The sequence below is a fragment of the Lycorma delicatula genome, chromosome 2, assembly GCF_047948215.1.
Source record: "Lycorma delicatula isolate Av1 chromosome 2, ASM4794821v1, whole genome shotgun sequence".
NCBI lineage: Eukaryota > Metazoa > Arthropoda > Insecta > Hemiptera > Fulgoridae > Lycorma > Lycorma delicatula.
This window is the reverse complement of record NC_134456.1, coordinates 186,177,682-186,197,754: the sequence shown is the minus strand read 5'-3', so window position 1 is coordinate 186,197,754 and position 20,073 is coordinate 186,177,682. Positions and strand designations below refer to the sequence as shown.

General features: G+C 28.8%; 1 protein-coding gene across 1 annotated transcript in view; it reads left to right on the top strand.

Moving 5' to 3' along the window:
- The window catches only part of CYLD (ubiquitin carboxyl-terminal hydrolase CYLD), a 94,113-nt gene that overhangs the window by 10,089 nt on the left and 63,951 nt on the right, over positions 1–20,073 (top strand). Inside the window, exons 2-4 of the mRNA XM_075356859.1 lie at positions 3,878–4,160; positions 8,859–8,995; positions 19,326–19,431. Of these exons, the coding sequence (XP_075212974.1) occupies positions 3,878–4,160; positions 8,859–8,995; positions 19,326–19,431 (526 nt within the window). The remainder of the gene's footprint in view (positions 1–3,877; positions 4,161–8,858; positions 8,996–19,325; positions 19,432–20,073) is intronic.

Genomic DNA, 20,073 nt, shown 5'->3' with positions numbered 1-20,073 from the left:
TTTCCACTTACTTTATAATGTGTTTTATTTTTTAACTTGTATAAAATTCTAAGATTTGTCGGTAAACCTTTATCTTCATTCATCATATTTTTATAAATCATAGTATCTAAGGCATGCCTACATGTACATTGAAGCTACTTCACAAAACAGCAATCTATGAATGGAACATCTCTCAGTTTTTCTAAATTGTCTTTGCACTTATAGTATTATGCAATCAGGATCTTATGCAATATATTTCATCTATTTTATTGAATAGAATATTTGTATTCTGGGTCAAAAGACTTTTCAATCAGTCAAATCCAAAGCAATCAAAAAACATAACCATCTATATAAAGTTACAAAATTTTTCAGTTTCTCCCAAGGTCAATGGATTATATTGGATGGATGGTTTTCATTTTACAGCTATATCAGCAGTAACATTTATTTATTATTTATAGTTATATAACAATATAGTTGTTAAAGAAATACTTATCTAATAATTTTTGTTATTCTATTAAGTTATTTATTCACTGATTTAGCAACTGCAGATTAATATCCAGTTACAGATGGGTTTTTTATGATATGGATTGATTTCTTAACTGTGTAAGCTTTGTAGTTATATATTACAGGAAAAAACGCAAATTGGCAAGCAGAGGAAAAATTTAGGATGATTAGGGTATTTGTTCACATGAACCTTTTTTTAATTTTTGATCAGTGCAAGTACAGTATACGTGTGCTTATACGTCAGAGGAACTAGTAATAAAAACCATAATTAAAAAGATTAAACATTATTGTGAAATAAATTTATATATTTTTAATTTATCTCAAAATAATTTAAGGAATTATAACTTATAAGAATAATAAAATGGACTGAAGGCTCCTCCAGGTTTGATAAGAAAAACCTAAAACAAGTAATAAAATTAAAATTATTTAGTAAAAGTGAATACTTTTTTGATCTTACAATACTAACCCTTTAATTTGATGCTGATTGCAGAAAGTTCAAACATATAAATACTTATTTTTAATTGTTATTATTAATATATGGTATTTTTTGTTTTTCATTAAAAAAAATTTTTGTATCTAAAATTTGGCCCTTAAAAAATGCTGTTTGTATGAAAATAACTTACACAAGAATGTAAAAGGTGAGGAAACCTACATTTCGATGAAAATGAAATTAGAAATATCAGAGATTGCTCTTGGGTGTGAGTTAAGTTGTTGGAATGCAAAAGTATTTTTTATAATCGCATTCCTTTTTTTTTTTAAGTGTTAAGTCTATCTTTTGTATATGTAAAACACTTATTTATTTTAACCACAATTTGTATTACATTGCATGTATGTTGGAGTAGAGACACTTGACATATTCACTCGTATAGCGATACCAAGAGGTATTACCCTCTTTTTTCACAAATTGCTTGTGTTCATTTCGTTGTTAATACTGTGAAAATGTCCTTAGAGTGATCTTTCTGAGATATATTATGGTAGAATGTGATATATTATATGACATCTAAAAAATGCATTTTCAAAATTTTATTAAAGAAAATCAAAAATTATTTAGTAGGGGATTTTGAAGCTGCAATACTAAAGGGTGGTTATATCTTATATTATCTAAGTTAATCATGCTGTATATTTTTCTTTTAAAAGTAATAATGATGACATTGTGGTGTTATGTTAGTTTCAGTAACACAGGAATGTTGTTCAGAATCTTTGGTTCTATACCTGTTGTTTTGTTGAATAATGGTATTGTCATATAGCTTTGAATTTAAGATTTAAGAGAATTTTCACCTTTGATCTAGTACTTAGAAATAAAATAGTTGATTTAAATGAAATTTTTTTATTTTGGAGATGTAAGCATCAATGTGATATTTATGTTTAGCATCTAAGAGAATCTTTTTTAATATCAAGATTATTATAATGGAGTATGAATGTAATAAACCAGACTTGCTGGGATAACTCAGAACCAGATGAATGAGTAACAGGTTACATCCCAATGATAAGACGTTTTAAATTGCTTATCATCTGCATATGTTTATTTTCCTTTAGTGAAACCTTTTATATTTTCATTTGTTATTTATTAAGCTCATGGTTAAGTTTTTTTTTTCATGAAAAGATGTTTAATGTAATGATGAATTGTTTTAAATGTTATTGTTATTTATCCTAATGAATTAGCAAATGCATTCAGTTAGTTAAAATATTTAATGAATTATTTGGATTTACATTTCATTCAAGGTAACTAATCAAAGCAAAAAATAAAATTGTTTTCTTGCTAGCTGTTTATAGTGTGACAAAAAAATTGATCGTTTGGTAAATAACAGAAAAGTTTTTTGTCAGTCATAATGTCTCAGTGTCTGCATCCACATGCCATTCAGATACTTTTACAATGAGAATGATGTAAAGTGGCTGACTAAAATTTTGAAAGAAAGACAGAAAATACCTGAAAAGAATTGTTTGTAAATTTGTATATTCTTAAAAAATCAACTTTATGAGTTTTCATTCAAGTTATGATTTGGGTTTACGATAATGTTCTTTTACTCAAAGTTATTTTATTCAAGTGTAACCTTTTTAAGTAACCTTTTAACACTGAGATTCCTAGTAGCTCAATTAACAATAAATGTAAAACAGGAATATTTTATTAATACTTTATAAAAATTGTAGACAAAACTATACTTTTATCTGTATGTTATGGTTGTTTACTCCCTTCTAATTCACGAAACTATTCTCTAAGGAAATTTTATTTGTTTTGATTCATGAAGACCTTCTTTTAAAAAGACTTTATGACCCTAACTCTGTCTGTTAATTATGTGTACTAGTTTTAATGTGTAAGTATTTTGGATGAATCATTTTAAATATCAGACTGACTCCAAATATTTTACATGTAATACTTGGGATAAAGTGTATTGATGTCCATAATTCATTAACATTCAAGAGCGCACCATCTTATGCAGACCTAGACCTACATATATATATATATATAAGAAACTTCCAGTGCAGCTTAAAAAAAGAGTTTGATTGAATCGTTTAAAAATAGACTCAAAATTTATTTTTGGGAGAAGTTATTTGTTTGAGGAATTTTTACAAATTAAGTATAAACTGGTATCCATTGTGTGATTAATATTTGCTGTAAATCATAAAATTTCTAAGATACTACTACATTTATGTGACATGCACTGTCTTATTTTTATATGCGACTCTCAAAAAATTATATTTGCAATATTTTGTTGTTTGTATATTTTAATCTTTTTAAAACTGAAGATTAAATTTTACTTATTAATCCTAAGTTAAAGTATTGATTATGTAAATAACTATGCCATGTATTACAGGAGCTTTGTTTCTGATTTTGTAATTAACTATGATATAATTATAACAATTAAATGTTTTATAAAAATTAAGAAGACTAATTTTCTAAACTGATTTATAAAAAAAAAAAAAAAAAAAAACTAAAAGAGTAATGAAGCTTGTTATACTGCTTTAGAAAATTATATTGATTATACTAATAACTTGCATCTATAAATTAAGCAACATTATTACAGCTTACAGTAGTAATATCACTGTCAAAAAACTGATAATGTATGCAAATTAGATTTTTGTTTATTTATTAAAAAGGTTCTGATTAGGAAAAAGATCCTTGTATTACTAATAAATTTTGAATTTTGTTACCGTTTTATTTTAACAATTTTTTTTATATTAATGAAAAGACTATGATAGTATGGTATGAATTTCAATAATAAGAGCTGTACATATTGCAGATTAAGTTTTAGAAGAAGAGGGTTGATAAAAGTACTACTAAATATGTTATATACCCAGATTGTTATTCTAATTAATGTTGTAGAAATAATATGACACTAGGTACATCAACTTTTTGTTTGTTGAAGTATTAATTGTTTATTAATTATTGTTTCAGGATGTCATTCCAGAAAATAGATTATTAAATGATGATGGAAGTTCAGATGATGGTTGTTTTGCTGGTCAGAGGTTCTTTAGTTGTCCCCCTGGTACTGGGCGCTTTGTTACTGTAAATCAATTACGTTTAACCTCTACATATAAAAGTAAAAATATGCCCACTAATACTGTGCAAACGTATAAAACTACTGCAGTTTTGCAGCTTAAAGAAAAATTTGAAAATATGTCTTGTAATAATAGTAGTGTTCATAATGAATCAAAAAATTCTTCCTCATTACTTGCTGGTAAGATTATAATTGTTGATTTTTTTTTTTCCTTAGATTTTAGTTTTACATGATTTGCTCATTCAGGATGCTCATTTATGTAAGAACTACTGGGATCTCATAAACTAGAAAAGCTACAAGAACATTACTTGGTTATAAGGAACTCTTCCTTGATTTTTTAGTACATGAAAAATACTCTATTCGCATATTTGAAATCTGCTATTTTTCCAATATGGTGACAAACTTAATTTAAAAAAAAATTTTAATTCCCAATTCTTTATAATGTTTTTCAAATATAACACAGTTCTGAGATATTATTATTCTTATATATTTTCCCCTGTATGCAACTGTTCAGGAGTTACAAATCTTATTTTCATTTAAACCTATTCAATATGTATCCTGTAAGTTGAAAGTCGACAGTATTATAGATTTTATTCTTTTATTATTTTTTAATGGAATTGAATTTTTGTAGTATTTCATTATTTTAATTAACCTTTAAAAAACTGTAAATTAGTTTCAGCTTTGCAACATTTTAAATTGATAGCTTGATATTCTGTACTAATTTCATTCTAGTAAATAAATAAAAAAAAAACACAATGGTGACAAGAAAGTTATTTTATCTCGGTTTATGAAAATAGATTAATAATTTAATGTTGACAAATTCTTTTTTATTGCAATTTACAAAAACAAATATTATTACTTAAGACAATACAAAAAACCTAAATAAATTTTTTTTTAAATTGGAAAATAATTTTTTATTATAATTTAAGAAAAATAAATTATAATTTTAAAAATAAATTTAAATTTATAAAACTACATTCACAACTATGGATGAAAATCTTGGAAAGTATCATTTTTTTCATAAAATAGGTTAAACACTGTTACATGTTGTTGAGAGGTAAAATTGGAGATGAGATGTGATGTGAAGCTACTGAATAGTTAAGGAAAAATGTCCAAGAATAAAAATTTCTTACAGTTAAGTATTGTATCTGAAGATGTTATAAAAATTCAGGGTTTTTAAAAGAATAAAGTTTGCTTCCAAATGAAAAAAGGTGGAGATTTCAAAATGTCATTAGGGTATTTTTAATTAATTCAAAAACTGAGGAAAATTTTCCCATACAAAATTCCTTTATAGTTTTTCTAATTTATGATATCCCAATGGTGATTCACTTAAAATCAGCACTGTATATTATTAATTGCTTATAGTTTTTGTGTAATTATTTTTCTGTATTTTATTGCCCAACTATTTTGTACTATAACAGAATGTAAAATAAATGGAGGTGGATGAGAAACAGATTTTTTTTCATAAAATTCCTCATACTACCTTTTTTTGTGTTGTGATATTCCTGAATAAAACAGAGAATTATTTGTGTGCATTTTGTTATTACTACTAAATAAGTGAAAAATACATTGACAAAGTAATGGCAGTATAATTATTTTTATTGGCATCTACTTAATTTTTAATTTTAGGAACAGTTTGACCTAGGATCATACAATTTGATTTGATAAAATTAAAAATTAATCCAAAGTTTATTTTTTATTTCTAGAGATGTTTTCTATTACATTTTGAGTTTTTAGGACAGACATTAGTAAAGAATGAATAATATTTTACTGATTTAAACTTTGTTCCAGAAGGTTGTGATTGTTTTGATAAATATCTGATGGTAACAGTAAAATTATTTTTTATCACTTCATTACCAGTGAGGGTAGATATTTAGTTGTAAGCATATCAGAAAAGTTCAGCAAATTGTTTTGAGCATTATCCCCATTTTTCTAGTAGTTGCTTTTGCATAGGTGGTGTATTTCATCAGTGTTAGGAGAAGAGAATTAACTTTTGCTGATTGTTCAGATGAGCATTAATTTTCTGCTTTCCAGTAATATTTTCAGCCAATCACACAAAATAGTTGTATATGTGTGGCTGTATTTCTATAATAGTTTAAAAAGCAGTTGTGCAAAATAATTTTCAGTGTAACTTTTTCTACGTTTTCCAGTTAGATCTTGAGAGTAAATCACTCTCAAAAGTGTTACTTGTGATCAAAAATAAACATTTCGGGATTTAGTTTTTCACATAATTTAGCTACTATTCTAAAAACTGAAAAGTAAATTGTGTGTTTACAATTTGGTTTTCTACAAATTCAGTTGTGTGTTTTTACTTTGGATATGCAGTTTATTGAAAAGTACAAAAGAGATTCAGTAAATATTAAAAGTTGTTGGTCAAGTTTGAAGAGCCTAGGATTGAACTTTGGTCAACAGTTATTTTTACTTTTATTATATAAACACTGGCAGAGTTATTATTTTATGTGTTTTGTGTTGTTTATTTGTTAATTATTTTTTTCATTAATTTTTTTATGTAGTTATTATTCAGCATCTACTGATACTTGTTTAACAATCAAAGTGAACATCTAGTTTATTAAGTAGTTTTTTTTTTTGTAAAGATTTTTTAGCATTGTTTTCCAATTTATTAAATTACTGGTTGGTTAGCTACTTGTGTAGGTTCACTGAGGTTAACAGTACTATTTCTTCCTTTTATTTTTTTATTTTTACTCAAGAGGAATATTCAGATAAATATTATTACTAAAGCAGTGTGCTAATTATTCATCAAAATATATATTTATTAATATTTTTTCACCAAAATTGAGGTTATTTTAATCTGTAACAAGAACTAGGATTTATTGGGGTTCGTAATATTAACTCATTAGTAATAATGTATTATTAGAACAGTAGTTTTTCTTTGTTGTGTATTCACATTGATGAAATGTGGTTAAAATATTAAAGTTATATACTGTTGTCTTTAATGTAGTTGTCAGCTGATATGTGTATGTTTATTTTTCCAATGTGGATATTTTAGAGTTCCATATATCGTAATGTGGATATTTTCCTTTTGTAGATGTTCTTAAAATGCTCAGTACTAAAAACAATTCAAATGACATACAGAGATACTACTTTAATGCTAACAATGTATTAATTGATTTTTGAGTTGGTTCATAAAAGAGAACTTGTCTTAGTTCGAGTGTGAATTTTAGTTCATAGTGTAAATGCTAGCGGTGATAGTTTTTTGCTGGCAATAATGTATTATATAATTTTGTGATTGAACTTCCAATAAGAATATCAGTTTACTCACTGTTCAAGGATAATTACCCACATATAACAAACATATCCACACATTTGAGAACTGAACATTTATGCATTACTGTTTTCAACTTATTATTCACTTTCATTAAAGACAATTTAACATCCATAAACAAAATACAAACAAAAAATTATATTCTTATAACATATTCATCTTTAATTAACTTGGGCTCAAATTACTGTTAAATATTTTTCAATGTTTTAATTTATTTTGTAGACAAATTTTAATCTTTGTTACACCACTGTTTGTTATATATTTTTGTTCAATTTGTACCTGGTTGCATCCTATAAAAAAATTAAGGTCTATGTTTTGGCACCCTAAAACTTACTTGTACATAAACTATTTGTATGCTGTAAAATAAATTGAGGGTTTGCTGATTAGTGTCCCATCTTCATGAGTTACTTATGTGCAATGCTTATATCTATATGTGTTTATTCAAAATTTAAAATTTATTACTAGTGGATTGTAGATTATCAAGAAAGAATTGAATAATTTTTTGTTTGATGTAAATGAAATGACCAATTTCTATCTGTATATCTGCTTGTGTTGTAATTAGTCTTAGTTTTAATATCACAAAAACAAATAAATTATTGAATTTGTATTTTGAACAGAATTTGTATCCTCATTTTTAGTTTGTACTTAGTCCATATTTTTTTTTGTTAAAGATGTGTTTTAAATGATTAATAAAACATATATAAAATCATACCATCATATTGTTTTTCATTGATTTTTTGCCAGTGTAAAAAAAAATTAATTTTAACATTTTTTAGAAAAATTAATTTTAAATGACTACAAAATGGTAACTGATTTTAACTTTTTTTTTTAGTGTCAAGGTTTTAATATATGTAGTGGTATTGTTTTGTAATAATATTTCTGAGTGCGTTAATAAGGATTTGGTAGAAGAATAGTTTACTGTAGGCTTATCACTGCACTACTGTACTTAAATGAAAACATTCATATTACTTACATCGTAAAGTTTTTACTTATATTCATATGAACAAAGTAGATTTGTAGATAAAATTTGGTAAAGCATTGCCCTCAGGTCAGTGAGGGCAGTTCCTTTTAATTTAACTAATTTACTATGTATTATTAATTTATTACTACATATTATCTCTTATCTTCATTTTACATTCATATTTTTTTTTTGGGTTATCTTGAATACTAAATTATTTTCAGTTTTTCTAGTATTCTTAAAAATGGTGTAAGTTTCTTATATCACTGGTTTAGTTCTATGACCTGTCAAAATATAATTTTTCTTATCTTTATATTATTGATATAACTTTTTTCTTAAGGCTTTTTGTTTGATGACTTGAGGGTATAAGCATTTAATTTATTAAACAATAAGCTGTAATTCTTTTTCTTTTGTGTATTGAAGTATACTTTTTAAACTTCTTTACATTATAAATAGACTTGTTGAAGAGTTCTTTAGATTGTTTTTGTGATTTATTTTTCCTAGTTCACCATATTTTTTTCAATGAAGTGTATCTTATATAGAATTATATAATATAATTATATATTATATATATATAAAACTTAGCATTTTTATGTTATTTTTACTTTGATTAAAACACTTATGTCTTTTATTGCAGATAAAAATAATAGTGAAGTTCCATTAAAAACTGGTGACCATGTTGTTTGGGTCAATGATGACAGTGGGCCTGTATTTGGAATAGTGAGACGAGTTGATTGGCAAGATTTAGAGCAGCCTAAAGTTGAAGTAGAATTTGTAAGTTCTTTTCCTGTAAATAGTGTTTGTCTACAAACATGGTAATAACAATGATCTAAGCAATTTCCTTATTTCTGTTGTGTTGGTATCATATTATGGGCAAGTAGCTGTGTGAATTTTAAAAATTGGCTTGTGAGGATAACTTCACTTTGAAAGTAACGATTTTGGGATTAAATTACTTTACTGGGGAAGGAATGTAACTGCAGCTCATGTAAGTTTGTCTAATGAATTTACCTCTTCTTGAATGTTGTTACAGATCTTGAAATGAAATTTATCAAAAAGATTTCAGGAGCAAAATTAAAGTTTACAAAATATAAAAATATTTTTGTGTAATATTTTTTAATATTAGCTTTTACTGGTTGGAGGTTTGGATCATCATACTATGATGATCCTAATCTTTCAAAACCTGGACTATATTTGATTTTGTTATTTGTAAAATTTGCTAAGGATTTTTATCTTTTGGCTTAAGAAAGAGTATATGAAAAAGAATTAAGAGTTAGTGTGTGCACAAGCAAGAATACATTTTACGAAAAAAAAAACAATTATACTTTGTAGATGCATTCCCTTATGTTTTGGTATTTCGAGACTAATTTTTAAAGATTTTTATTGTTTCCAGTTCAAAAATGGCGGCCATTTTTTGTTTTAAGCCTCATGCTGTTTTTCACGTTTGCAGGCATCTATGATTTTCTAAATTACTCAGCACTGGGTTGTCCTAGGCTTTTCAAATAAACTGCATTGTGTTCAGTACATTCTGGTCTACAAATCAAAGCCCTATATACTTTACCTAATATGATTTTGTTCATGTACACTTTGTAGACAAAAGTTATCAAATGTGAATGAACAAAATTCTCAAAAAAGGAACAGTTCTCAACTTCAATTTTTTCTGTGCTTTTATAAAAAATAGTACATTTACTTTATATTAAAAAAATCAGTGGTGAGTAGCTTACTTTTTAAAAATTGAATTTTTGAATTTTTTTAATGTTTTAGCTGCAGTATCTCTGTTGGGGGATCAGATAAAAATCTGAAAATTGCACACATAAAAAGAAGTCTCTTTGCTATCAAACTTAAATATAAATTTCAACTTTGAGATTAAACTCAAAATTAGTATAAAAAAACTGTGAATTCAAGCAAAAAATGAATGATTTCCACAACCAGGATAAGTGGGCATAGGAGTATAATAATTCAGTTATTTAAACATATATCATAATAGATAACCATTTTGATAACAATACAGCAATATGCATTAAATTATGTGTGGTGTTATAGGCTTACAATATTATATTATGTTAAATTTAAAGGCTGTAATGAAATGTAAAATCTTGAAAAATAGAATTAAAACAGCAATTGGGTAAAATGTGGGTGGTAGATTGTTTCCCTGAATTACTTTAATTCTGAATTAACAATTAGTAAACTGCAAACTATATAATGTTTTCTTATCTTTAATTTGTTTTTACTTTAATGTTGATTCAACAGCTGTAAGATATCTTCACAAAGTTTGGATGTGATGTTAAAAGTGCGCTCCGACAGATGAATTCAAGAGGATTCAGCTTCTTCAATATATTTTTGATTGGCACCCAAACTTGGTCCTTTTCATTTTTTTGGAATAAACTTCTTGGTCCGGGTGGATGATAAAATATAACATGCACATCTTTGTTTCAATCATCTATGCTGTTCACTTCCACCATCTACCACTGGCCATCATAACATAGAGTTGTGTCTTTATTTTGAAGTGTCAATGGCACTACTTTTGCAACTTGTTGAAGTTCACTGTAATTTGTAAAAATCTGATTGTGGTATAAAACAATGAAATTATCCTAGTACCGTTAATTTTCTGAAAAGTGTTGACCTTTTCTCAAAGTTACAACACCTTTGAAGAAAGGCACAACACTTTTCTACAAATTAAATCAAGAACTAAGTTTTTGATTTCCTCATTTTTCATAAAAACATACGTAATTTCCTAACTTTTTCTCTGGAGAATTTAAACATTTCATGAGCTTTCAAGGTTTGATCCTTGTAAGTCTACTGTCAACTAGACTTTTTCATGAATTACTTCATATTACCCTAGCCACTATGCCATCACATGATGCATGTGATGATATGATGCAAAAAATGCCATTTACACAGTATGTCTGAAAGGTTCTCTAACTAAATTAAGTAAAAATACAGATTTAAAGCTAAACGAATTTACTCACATCAGCCCTACACATGGAACCCTTCTCTAGTAATACACTTTTTGCAGCACCGGTAGAGCCAGTCAAACGCTCTGGAGAAATCACTTTGTTAGATCACCTTCACCTACTCAGTGCAAGCCCTTTGGATGGCCGGAATGTCATCAAAAAAGCAGCCTTTCATCTTCAACTTGAGTTTTGGGAACAAAAAATAGTCTGCTGGAGCCAAGTCGGGTGAATAGGGTCGGGGAAGATAAGATGGTGATTTGATTTGAGATGTTAAAACTGTTGCCTTGTGTGCTGAGGCAGAGTCATGCAAGAGAGTCCAACAGCCTGGATCCTGGTACTTGAACCAGATTCGATGAATATGACACATCAAGCATTTCATTACTTCCAAATAGAATCTAGAATCCACGGTTTGAACAGTTTGACCAGTTGCATGCGCACTTTCACTACATTTTCATCATGAACAGCTGTTGACGGCCTCCCGCTTCATTCGTTGTCATCCAACAACTCTCTACCATCTTTAAATTGCTTCCACACGTATATGTTGTAGTAAGAGATGCAGCTTCATCACCAAATGCTTGCTGTATCATAGAATAAGTTTCAACAAAATATTTTTGAAGTCGAACATTTAATTTTGCCATGCTTCTCTGTTCCATGTCACGAGCTCGCACAAGGTCACATGAACACAACGTACACAGACGAATATAACTCGAGACTGGAGTAACGAAACATTATGAAATTTTGTACACACACTCGTCAGACATCGCAGTGCATAGTTCCTTGGTTGTCCAAAAGATGGCGCTACTTGTAATGACTACAGAAATTTAGTTCAGGACCTTTTCAGACATTTTGTATATGTAAAGTCCAAAATCCACTTTGTGACAGCACATATTTATAAAGATCTTTTTATTTTTATTTTGGCTTACAGCCCCATCAGAAAAATAGATTAATATTTTTATAGAAGAATGGTGTATTTGTTAATTGAAGTTGAAATTCGTGGACTGTTGTGATGTTATGTTCTAGATGATCACTTATGACACAAAAGCAAAAAGCTCTTTACTTTCTCTTGTCTTTATAATAAAACACAAATGCATGAACTGTAGCTTGCTTGTTTACCCTGTGGTGCCCTTGTACTTCATCTTGTACAACAAACAATAATTTTCTGAAAAGTCGGCCAGAGCACTGTATTCATCATCTGACAAGATTTGTTTTTTGTCTTTAAAAATTTTTCCTTATGATTTTGCAATAAAATGATAAATCTTTAGATTTTCAAGTTTAACAATCTATATTTCAAAGAATTTTTTTGTGACCTTAGCAGTTGTCATCATTTCAGTTTGTGTTTTGTATCACCCACTGTTTGTATTCTATATTGTCTGCATTGGGTCTTCAGACTCAAACATGTCAACCAAGGCCTGTTTGCCTGGACATTCTTGACATTTTCCCATCATATAATCATAATTATCTGTTTGCATACCAGAATTTCCAAAAGATCTTTATAATCAACTTTAAAATTGGCACCATCAGTCATCAACTTTACATTCAGTTGGTATAAACAAGAGACATACATTATGAATACCAGATGACCCCTGCAACAACACACCATTTTGGTCTTAACTTACAGAATTTTGATCTTCCAATTTTAATGTCAGGGTTCTTTTTATACTCTAAAAATAAAGTTAGCAATGAATTTAAAATGTCAAAACCTATGATTATTAACAAGAAACCTAATAAAGGAACAGGGTAGTTTACCAGAATTACAAAAAAGAAGAACATCAAATGTAATAAGTGAAGACACAATACAAAAAATTGATGAAAATAATAGTTTCATGCCAGGGAAAAGTATAGTGTTTCATTGAAGGAAAGTGGAACTAAGGTTCAAAGATAAAAATACAGTGCTTTAAAATTTAACTCTCAGCTCCAAAAATTCAGTAGTAAATTTATAATTTTAATTCTGTTCTCTTTGTTGGAATTATGACATTTATTTTTTTAGTTTCTATCGAATCATCATATATGGTTTGTAAATTTTGAGGGTTGTCATCTGGATCAGAAGTAGGCATTTCCTTTTAAAATGAAACTTAAAAAATTTTCATTAGAGATTTTTTCAATCTTTGTTTTCAATGCTACAGATATTTTTTCCTCACTAATTTTATAACCAGGCAATAAACGTAGAATAACACAAGCTGAATTTACCTTTTTTATAGTTTCTGATGAGTCATAAAATTCTTTACCTGAATTTTCACTATCCCTTTCTTTGTCCACGACAAATATTTTACAGTAACATGTTGGGCTTAATGATTTTCCTGGTTTAAGATTGACAGGAATGCTTATATTCTTAGGATAATGATCAAACATTATTTCTCCTAAGCCTTTTGTTGTAGGCTTTTATGCTTTATGAAAGGATCCAAGCAATACTGACCATAGAGATGAAGTTTTTTCAACTATTTTATTTCATGATATATTCAAGTTAAAATAACCTCAAGAGTACATTCTTAAAGAAAACAACATTACAATTTTTACTACAATCTTGTCTTCTTCACTACAATCTTTAATCATTTAATATCTTGCGAAAAAAACTCCATACATAGTTTTATGGCAAGCATCATTAGTAAAAAATCACCTATAGAACAGTGACACTCCCATTTTGATAAAAGGTCACACATCTGTACACTTAAAGACCACAAAGTAGAGTGAGGCAAATATTTATGGAGAGGGAAGACAACGCAGTGCAGGCACAGACTTGCAATACTTGCATATGCTTGAGTGAGCCTGTACAATCGTGAACCTATCTACAGAGAATTGTGACTCATTAGCACTATTAATTAACTAATAGCTATTAACAGTATAAGTTGTATATATATGTATATATAATATTTTTTAGTTTAATCATTTACATTGTAGTTGTCTTTCAAAATAATATTTATTCACTTCTATAATTTAATTGGTTTTCAGTAAATTTACAAATTTAGAATAACTGATTTGATTTATGATTAGATTAATTTCAGCTTCCTTTTAATGATGAATTTATTTATTATCTTTTATAAACAGTTTTTAATATTTAGCAAGTTTTGATCCTCACTTCAGGATAACATTATTTTGATAAAAAGAGACTTTTATCTAAAGTAATTCAAAATTATATATTGGGAAGTCTGCATGGTTATTTATAATAAGATAGTTCATTTATTTTCAAGAAATGTGTTTTTTGTCATTTAAAATGCCTTATAAATAATAGAGTAACTCCTTATGTCCACTTATCCCAGATGTGGAAATCAATCATTTTTATACTTTGAGTTTATCACAAAGTTAAAATTTATAGTGAAGTTTGATACCATAGACATCTTTGCATAGTTTTTTATCTGGTACCCGAACAGAGATATTGCAGCTAAAAATGTCAAATTCAAAAATTCAATTTTTAAAGGGTTAGCTACTCACCATTGATATTTTATATAAAGCAACTGAATTTTTATATATAAAAGCACAGAAAAGATGGTAGGCTGAGAAACTGTTTCTTCTTTGAGAAATTACCGTATGAAAATTGAATTTTGTTATTCACATTCGATAACTTGGGGTTACAAAGTGTACATGAAGAAAATCATACTAGGTAAATAGGGTTTTGATTTGTTGTAGGACATTTTACTGAACACAGTGCAGATTATTTGAAAAGTAGAGGAACTCATTGCTGAGTAATTTAGAAAATCGTAGATGCCTTTAACACGAAAAACAGCATAAGGTTTAAAGCAAAACTGCCCACCATTTTTGAACTGGATACAATAAAAATTTAAAAAATTTAGTTTTGAACTACCAAAACATAAGGAAATGCACCTATAAAATATGAATTGTTTTTTAGGTGGTCAAGCAGCCAATTATTTTTTTTTTTACCACTGGTAATGGATTGACCCTTATACAAGATAATCAGAAATCAAGAGAGATATGTAGGTATTGGAATATCTGTGCAGAATTCAATTGCCTCTAAACATTTGTAGAAGGTAATTAAATATTGATGGGAGGGGGAATTATAAGCAGTGTTTACAAAGGCATCTGAGCATATAACTAGGACAGAGGAAAGAGGGAGGTGTAGGGATTCTAGTCAGTCCCTGTTAAAGTACAGTCTATAATTATACATAAATTAACATTCTTATTTTGTATGTTTAAATTTATCATCTAATATGTATTTTCATTTTGTAAATATTTATATTTTTTTATACTGGATTTGAAGTATAAGTATTCATTTGAAGTATATTTATTTAACCTTTTCGGGACTAACATACTGTAAATCCTAGTTTATGCCCGTATGATTTATCACTAAACAATTGCTAGGAATGATTATTTAATATATAATACTCTTTTGCAGTATGGTCAACATCTCGATTCCCCCCCGAGGGGAGAAGATCCGCCTCGTAGCGTGTCCGGTCGCTACATCACCCCCTCCGTTCCTAGCCAGTAGTGGCTTTAACGGAGGACATGTTCTCGCCCTCAAACTGATTGCACACCACAGCATTCAGTTCAGGCCCTGCAGAGATGCCCCGAGGGACATCTGTATTGGTAAATTCACCCCGAGATAGTAATTTTAGGTTTATGCCTTCAGAAGAAGACAACGGACACCTGCAGCTACCACGTCGCCCCAGGAACTAAGCTAGAAGCCTAACTGCGGAATGAAGTCCCCGCGCCTAGCTCTAACTATTAATGAGCCAATTTATTGAATGTCTCAGACTCGAGCAAAACTACCACTACAACAACTTTCCCACTAAAAGTTTAAACACAGCAAAATTTGGTCCTAGTTCCCTTAAAGAACCCTGCTAACATTAAGCTCAACATGAGTGCAAAGTTAACTGATTCCGTTCCAGTCTACCGGGGAGAGGAGAATTAACAGCTACTCCCACTCAGCTCCATCACGGAGTCCCGCATGACATTCACCTTTTTCCAAATAACCGCTGTCGAAACGCCACTGCATGCCACCAAAGCAGCACACAGCCATGCCCCGCCGACAGTGTCGTGCTCATACAAATGCTCCTGTCGAAGCGTGACCGCACCCCCCAAGACAAGGATACCATGCCCGTTGGCAGCAGCCGCAACTCCGCCGAAGCTTATCCATATATCAAAATGACACCTCTTAAATCTAACCGAGGCATGCTGCCTAAGTGCCTACCTTCGGTCAATCAACTGCCCAGACGGAACCTAGCCACCCGGGTTCCTACTTTAAATCCCTTCAGCCGCCCTGCACTGGGCGAGGAATTTCAGGAAGCTGGCCACAATCGTCCACTCACTGCGAGTCCTCCAGTTGACTTGCAGATTCAAAAAGGAGTGTACTCTCTCAAGTTCCCTACCAACTCTTGTACACTCAGCTTCGTACCGGGGACAGATGTATAGGATATGGTCCACCGTGTCATTGACTCTGCATTCCAGACACTAGCCGGAATCATCCAACCAACAGTACTGGTCAACAGACCAGTACCCTTTTGTAGAATTTTTCTTGTTATCTTTGCATAAACATGGTCAAACTCAAAAATGTATGCAGTTCATCTATGTCAGCTGGTTTCCATCATTGTAAATTTGAATGAGCAAGATCAGTTTGTTCAGAGGCTTGGGTATAATATATGTTTGTTTCATTTACTATTTGTTCAATAATTTTGGGCATTATTAGAGATTTAATGAAAAGAAATAAATCCCAGGCACAAATGCAATGAATTGGCCACATTTACTAACCGAGTTCAACAAAACTTACAGAACCTAGTTTTAGAATGCTTGTAACATGATTTTATTCTCTCTATTTCCAGCTGTTAGCTGCAACACTATCGATAGTGTAAATAGTTCATTTTAAAGCTAATAAAGTGCAGCACATGTTAGTGAAATAATTATATTAGTTGTGTTAACACAATGATAGTACTCAAATGATAAGTTCTAAAACGAGTTTATGCAACTGTAGTCTGTGTGGACAGTTGACGAAGTTGCGTAAGCGCAACACCAGTTCCAAAAAGGTTAAGCAACAAGAGGCTGACACCCAGTAACAATTGTTGTGATGGATGATAATGGATTTTTATAGCATGTGAAATAGTCATGTCTGACTAGGACATGATCCTGGTATCTCCAAATAAAAGTCAGAGGTGGAATATTCTTCTACAGAGGTTATGCTCTATCATCATGCCGATGATGATACTAAGATCAAAATCTGGTATGATTTTGTTAATATGTTGCTAAATCCTGTTGTGATTTATTTAGTATATTTTTAATTTTATAGTTATTATATTGCTCTTAACATTTTTACTATTGTATATTTGAATTGTGGTGTTATGGTTTAGAATTTACTAGTTATGAAATAAACTTATAATTTTGATTTGTGTAATGTAAGTGTAATCCGGTTGATTTTAAGGTTTTGTGGGTAAATGTTCTGAAGATTTGTGCATCATCTTGTAAAATATTTCTTTAGCAACGACATATTCAAAGTTAGCTGCTTCTTTTTAGTAATGTTTAAAAAATTATATTTGCTCAGTAATTTTGTCTGGGATCAGTAATGCTTGTTAAAAAACTGGGGGTCTTCTGTTTAACTGTCAATCATAACTAAACTATACAGGTTACAAATAAAACTTCTTTTAATCAGTTTATTGTCACCTACCTGTATCAGGGCTTTCATTTTGAATGTATAATACACAATTCAGAACTTATGAAACATTTTTAACAGAGAAAATAATTATTTTATTAAACATTCTTTCTCTTCCCAAAATATAAATGCTTACAAATGTTTGTTGTTTGTTCTATAATTTACATTTCCTTTAGTTTGAATTTTTTTATAAATAATATATCATCAGAGAATTGTGACTACAAACTAACATCAAAATTGTTATAAAACAAAATTTTTTGTTTTGCAACAATTTTTCAATATTTAAAGTAATTCTCTTTTTAGCTAGTAGTACAATGAAATTAATACCTGTTTAATATCTGTGGTACAGTTTTGTTAAAATCTTTGGTGTTCTTACAGAGTGTCCCTTTTAAAATCTTTTCTGTTACGATATATGACAAATCATATTTGTCAACATAACCTAACCAAACATAACCTACACTTGCTTCGCTCGCTAACCTCATCTCAACATTAAATAGACAAATTATATACAACAATAATGCAGTATTTAATGACAGCTAATAGAATTTGTTGGATTCTTATTTATGTGAATTTCTATGCCATAACTGACATAAGGATGAGGAATATTTTTTTTCAATTGGATACTTCAACATATTAGTGAGTTAATATATATTTGTAATATTGCACAATATTACTAGTATACATCATTAAAAAAATATATATAGAAAATTTTTGGGGAGAAAATTCTGAAAGAGGTGCCATATTTTTTAATAATATCTGTCTAATAAAAATGCATTTGCTCAAAAACATTTAAGTTATTTGGTAAGTTATGTATTACTACCTGTGTTGTTCATGCTTTCATTATTTTCAGAAATAAATTTTTTTTCATAACAGTTGACAATAAAAATTGTGAATTACTACTTACATTCTGCAGATATTCACTTTTAATGACCGACTGAAGCAAATTTACATTAAAGTAATGTTTTTGAAATTGCATAGTTATGCTTTCAATTGGGCTTGCAGTTCTTACTGAAAAATGGCCTTAAAGCATAGTTTACCATGGAAAATTAATAATTTTGTATAAAAAAAAATAAAAAAATAAAATGCTTTTTTAATATTTCTACCTTTGGTTAAATGAATTTAGAATAGAATGTTTGTTTACTTTTATAAATATTTATATTGTGAAACCAATATAATGTCATTGTTAACAAGGAATATTAATCTATAGTGTTATTTATGCTATGATAATGTTGTTATAGTTATACTTAGGCTGTTTTCTTACAGATGTTATTGTCATTGTTAGATATTAACCAAAATTATCTAAGAATTAGCTAAAATATGAACAGAAATGAAAAAATAGGCTTTGAGAAAGGATGTAGTGACAAAGGATTTTTAAGATGAGAGAAAGTAGTGAACTTAATTAAAAGAGTAAAAATTAATGATATTTTTATAGAAAATTACAAAACTCTTTTTTATAATTTCTTTTTAGACATATGTACTGATGAACTTAATTGTCATGTAATTGTTTTGCATTGTAGAATTTGAGACACGTTTTATGAATTTATTCTTTCTGTTTTGCTTTTAGATGGAGGGTTTAGGGGATGGTATGAATTGTGCAACCTCAGTTAAAACGCGCTACATATTACCTGTCCTTGAATTAGTTAAAGCAGAGGATTTTTATGGTAACTCTGGTAAGCTATAATTTTAAATAGAAAAGTAATGCTATAGGCACATGATTTTTAAAGTTATAATTTTATCATTGAAGTGTATCTACATCCGCTACTACTTATTCTACTATGTAGGCATAGATTTTCTTTGCAATAGCAGTATGTACATACTGCTTATGGCAGAAAATGTTTTTTTATTGTTATTCTTACCAGTATTGAATGACCAAAATTATTGTTAAGAAAAGTAATGTGTTTTATGTAAAATAATATGTTTTGTGATGCTGAACATTTACATTGGTCCCTATTGGTCCTAGCTATAGTAAAATATGTCCTTTCAAATGTTGAATAACATTTGTCTTTGGATCTTGGGTGTGATCAAGAAAACTATTCCGTAAATTTAAAAGTTCTTCAGCATCTGCAGTATCTCAAAAGAGTAGCATCTTAAAAAATAGAATTGTAAAATGAGTGAAATCATTTTCAAAAAATTAGTTGTTTATGTTCATCAAAGTTAAATATTGGTGTATAATTAATAATGAAAATAATTTAATTTAAAAACTATTAAAATGTGTAATTTAATCATCGTTGAAAGTGATCAAATGTTGAATGTAAATGTTAAAAGTAATCAAGATTGAGAAATATAATTGCAAAAATAAAATTAGGCTGTTG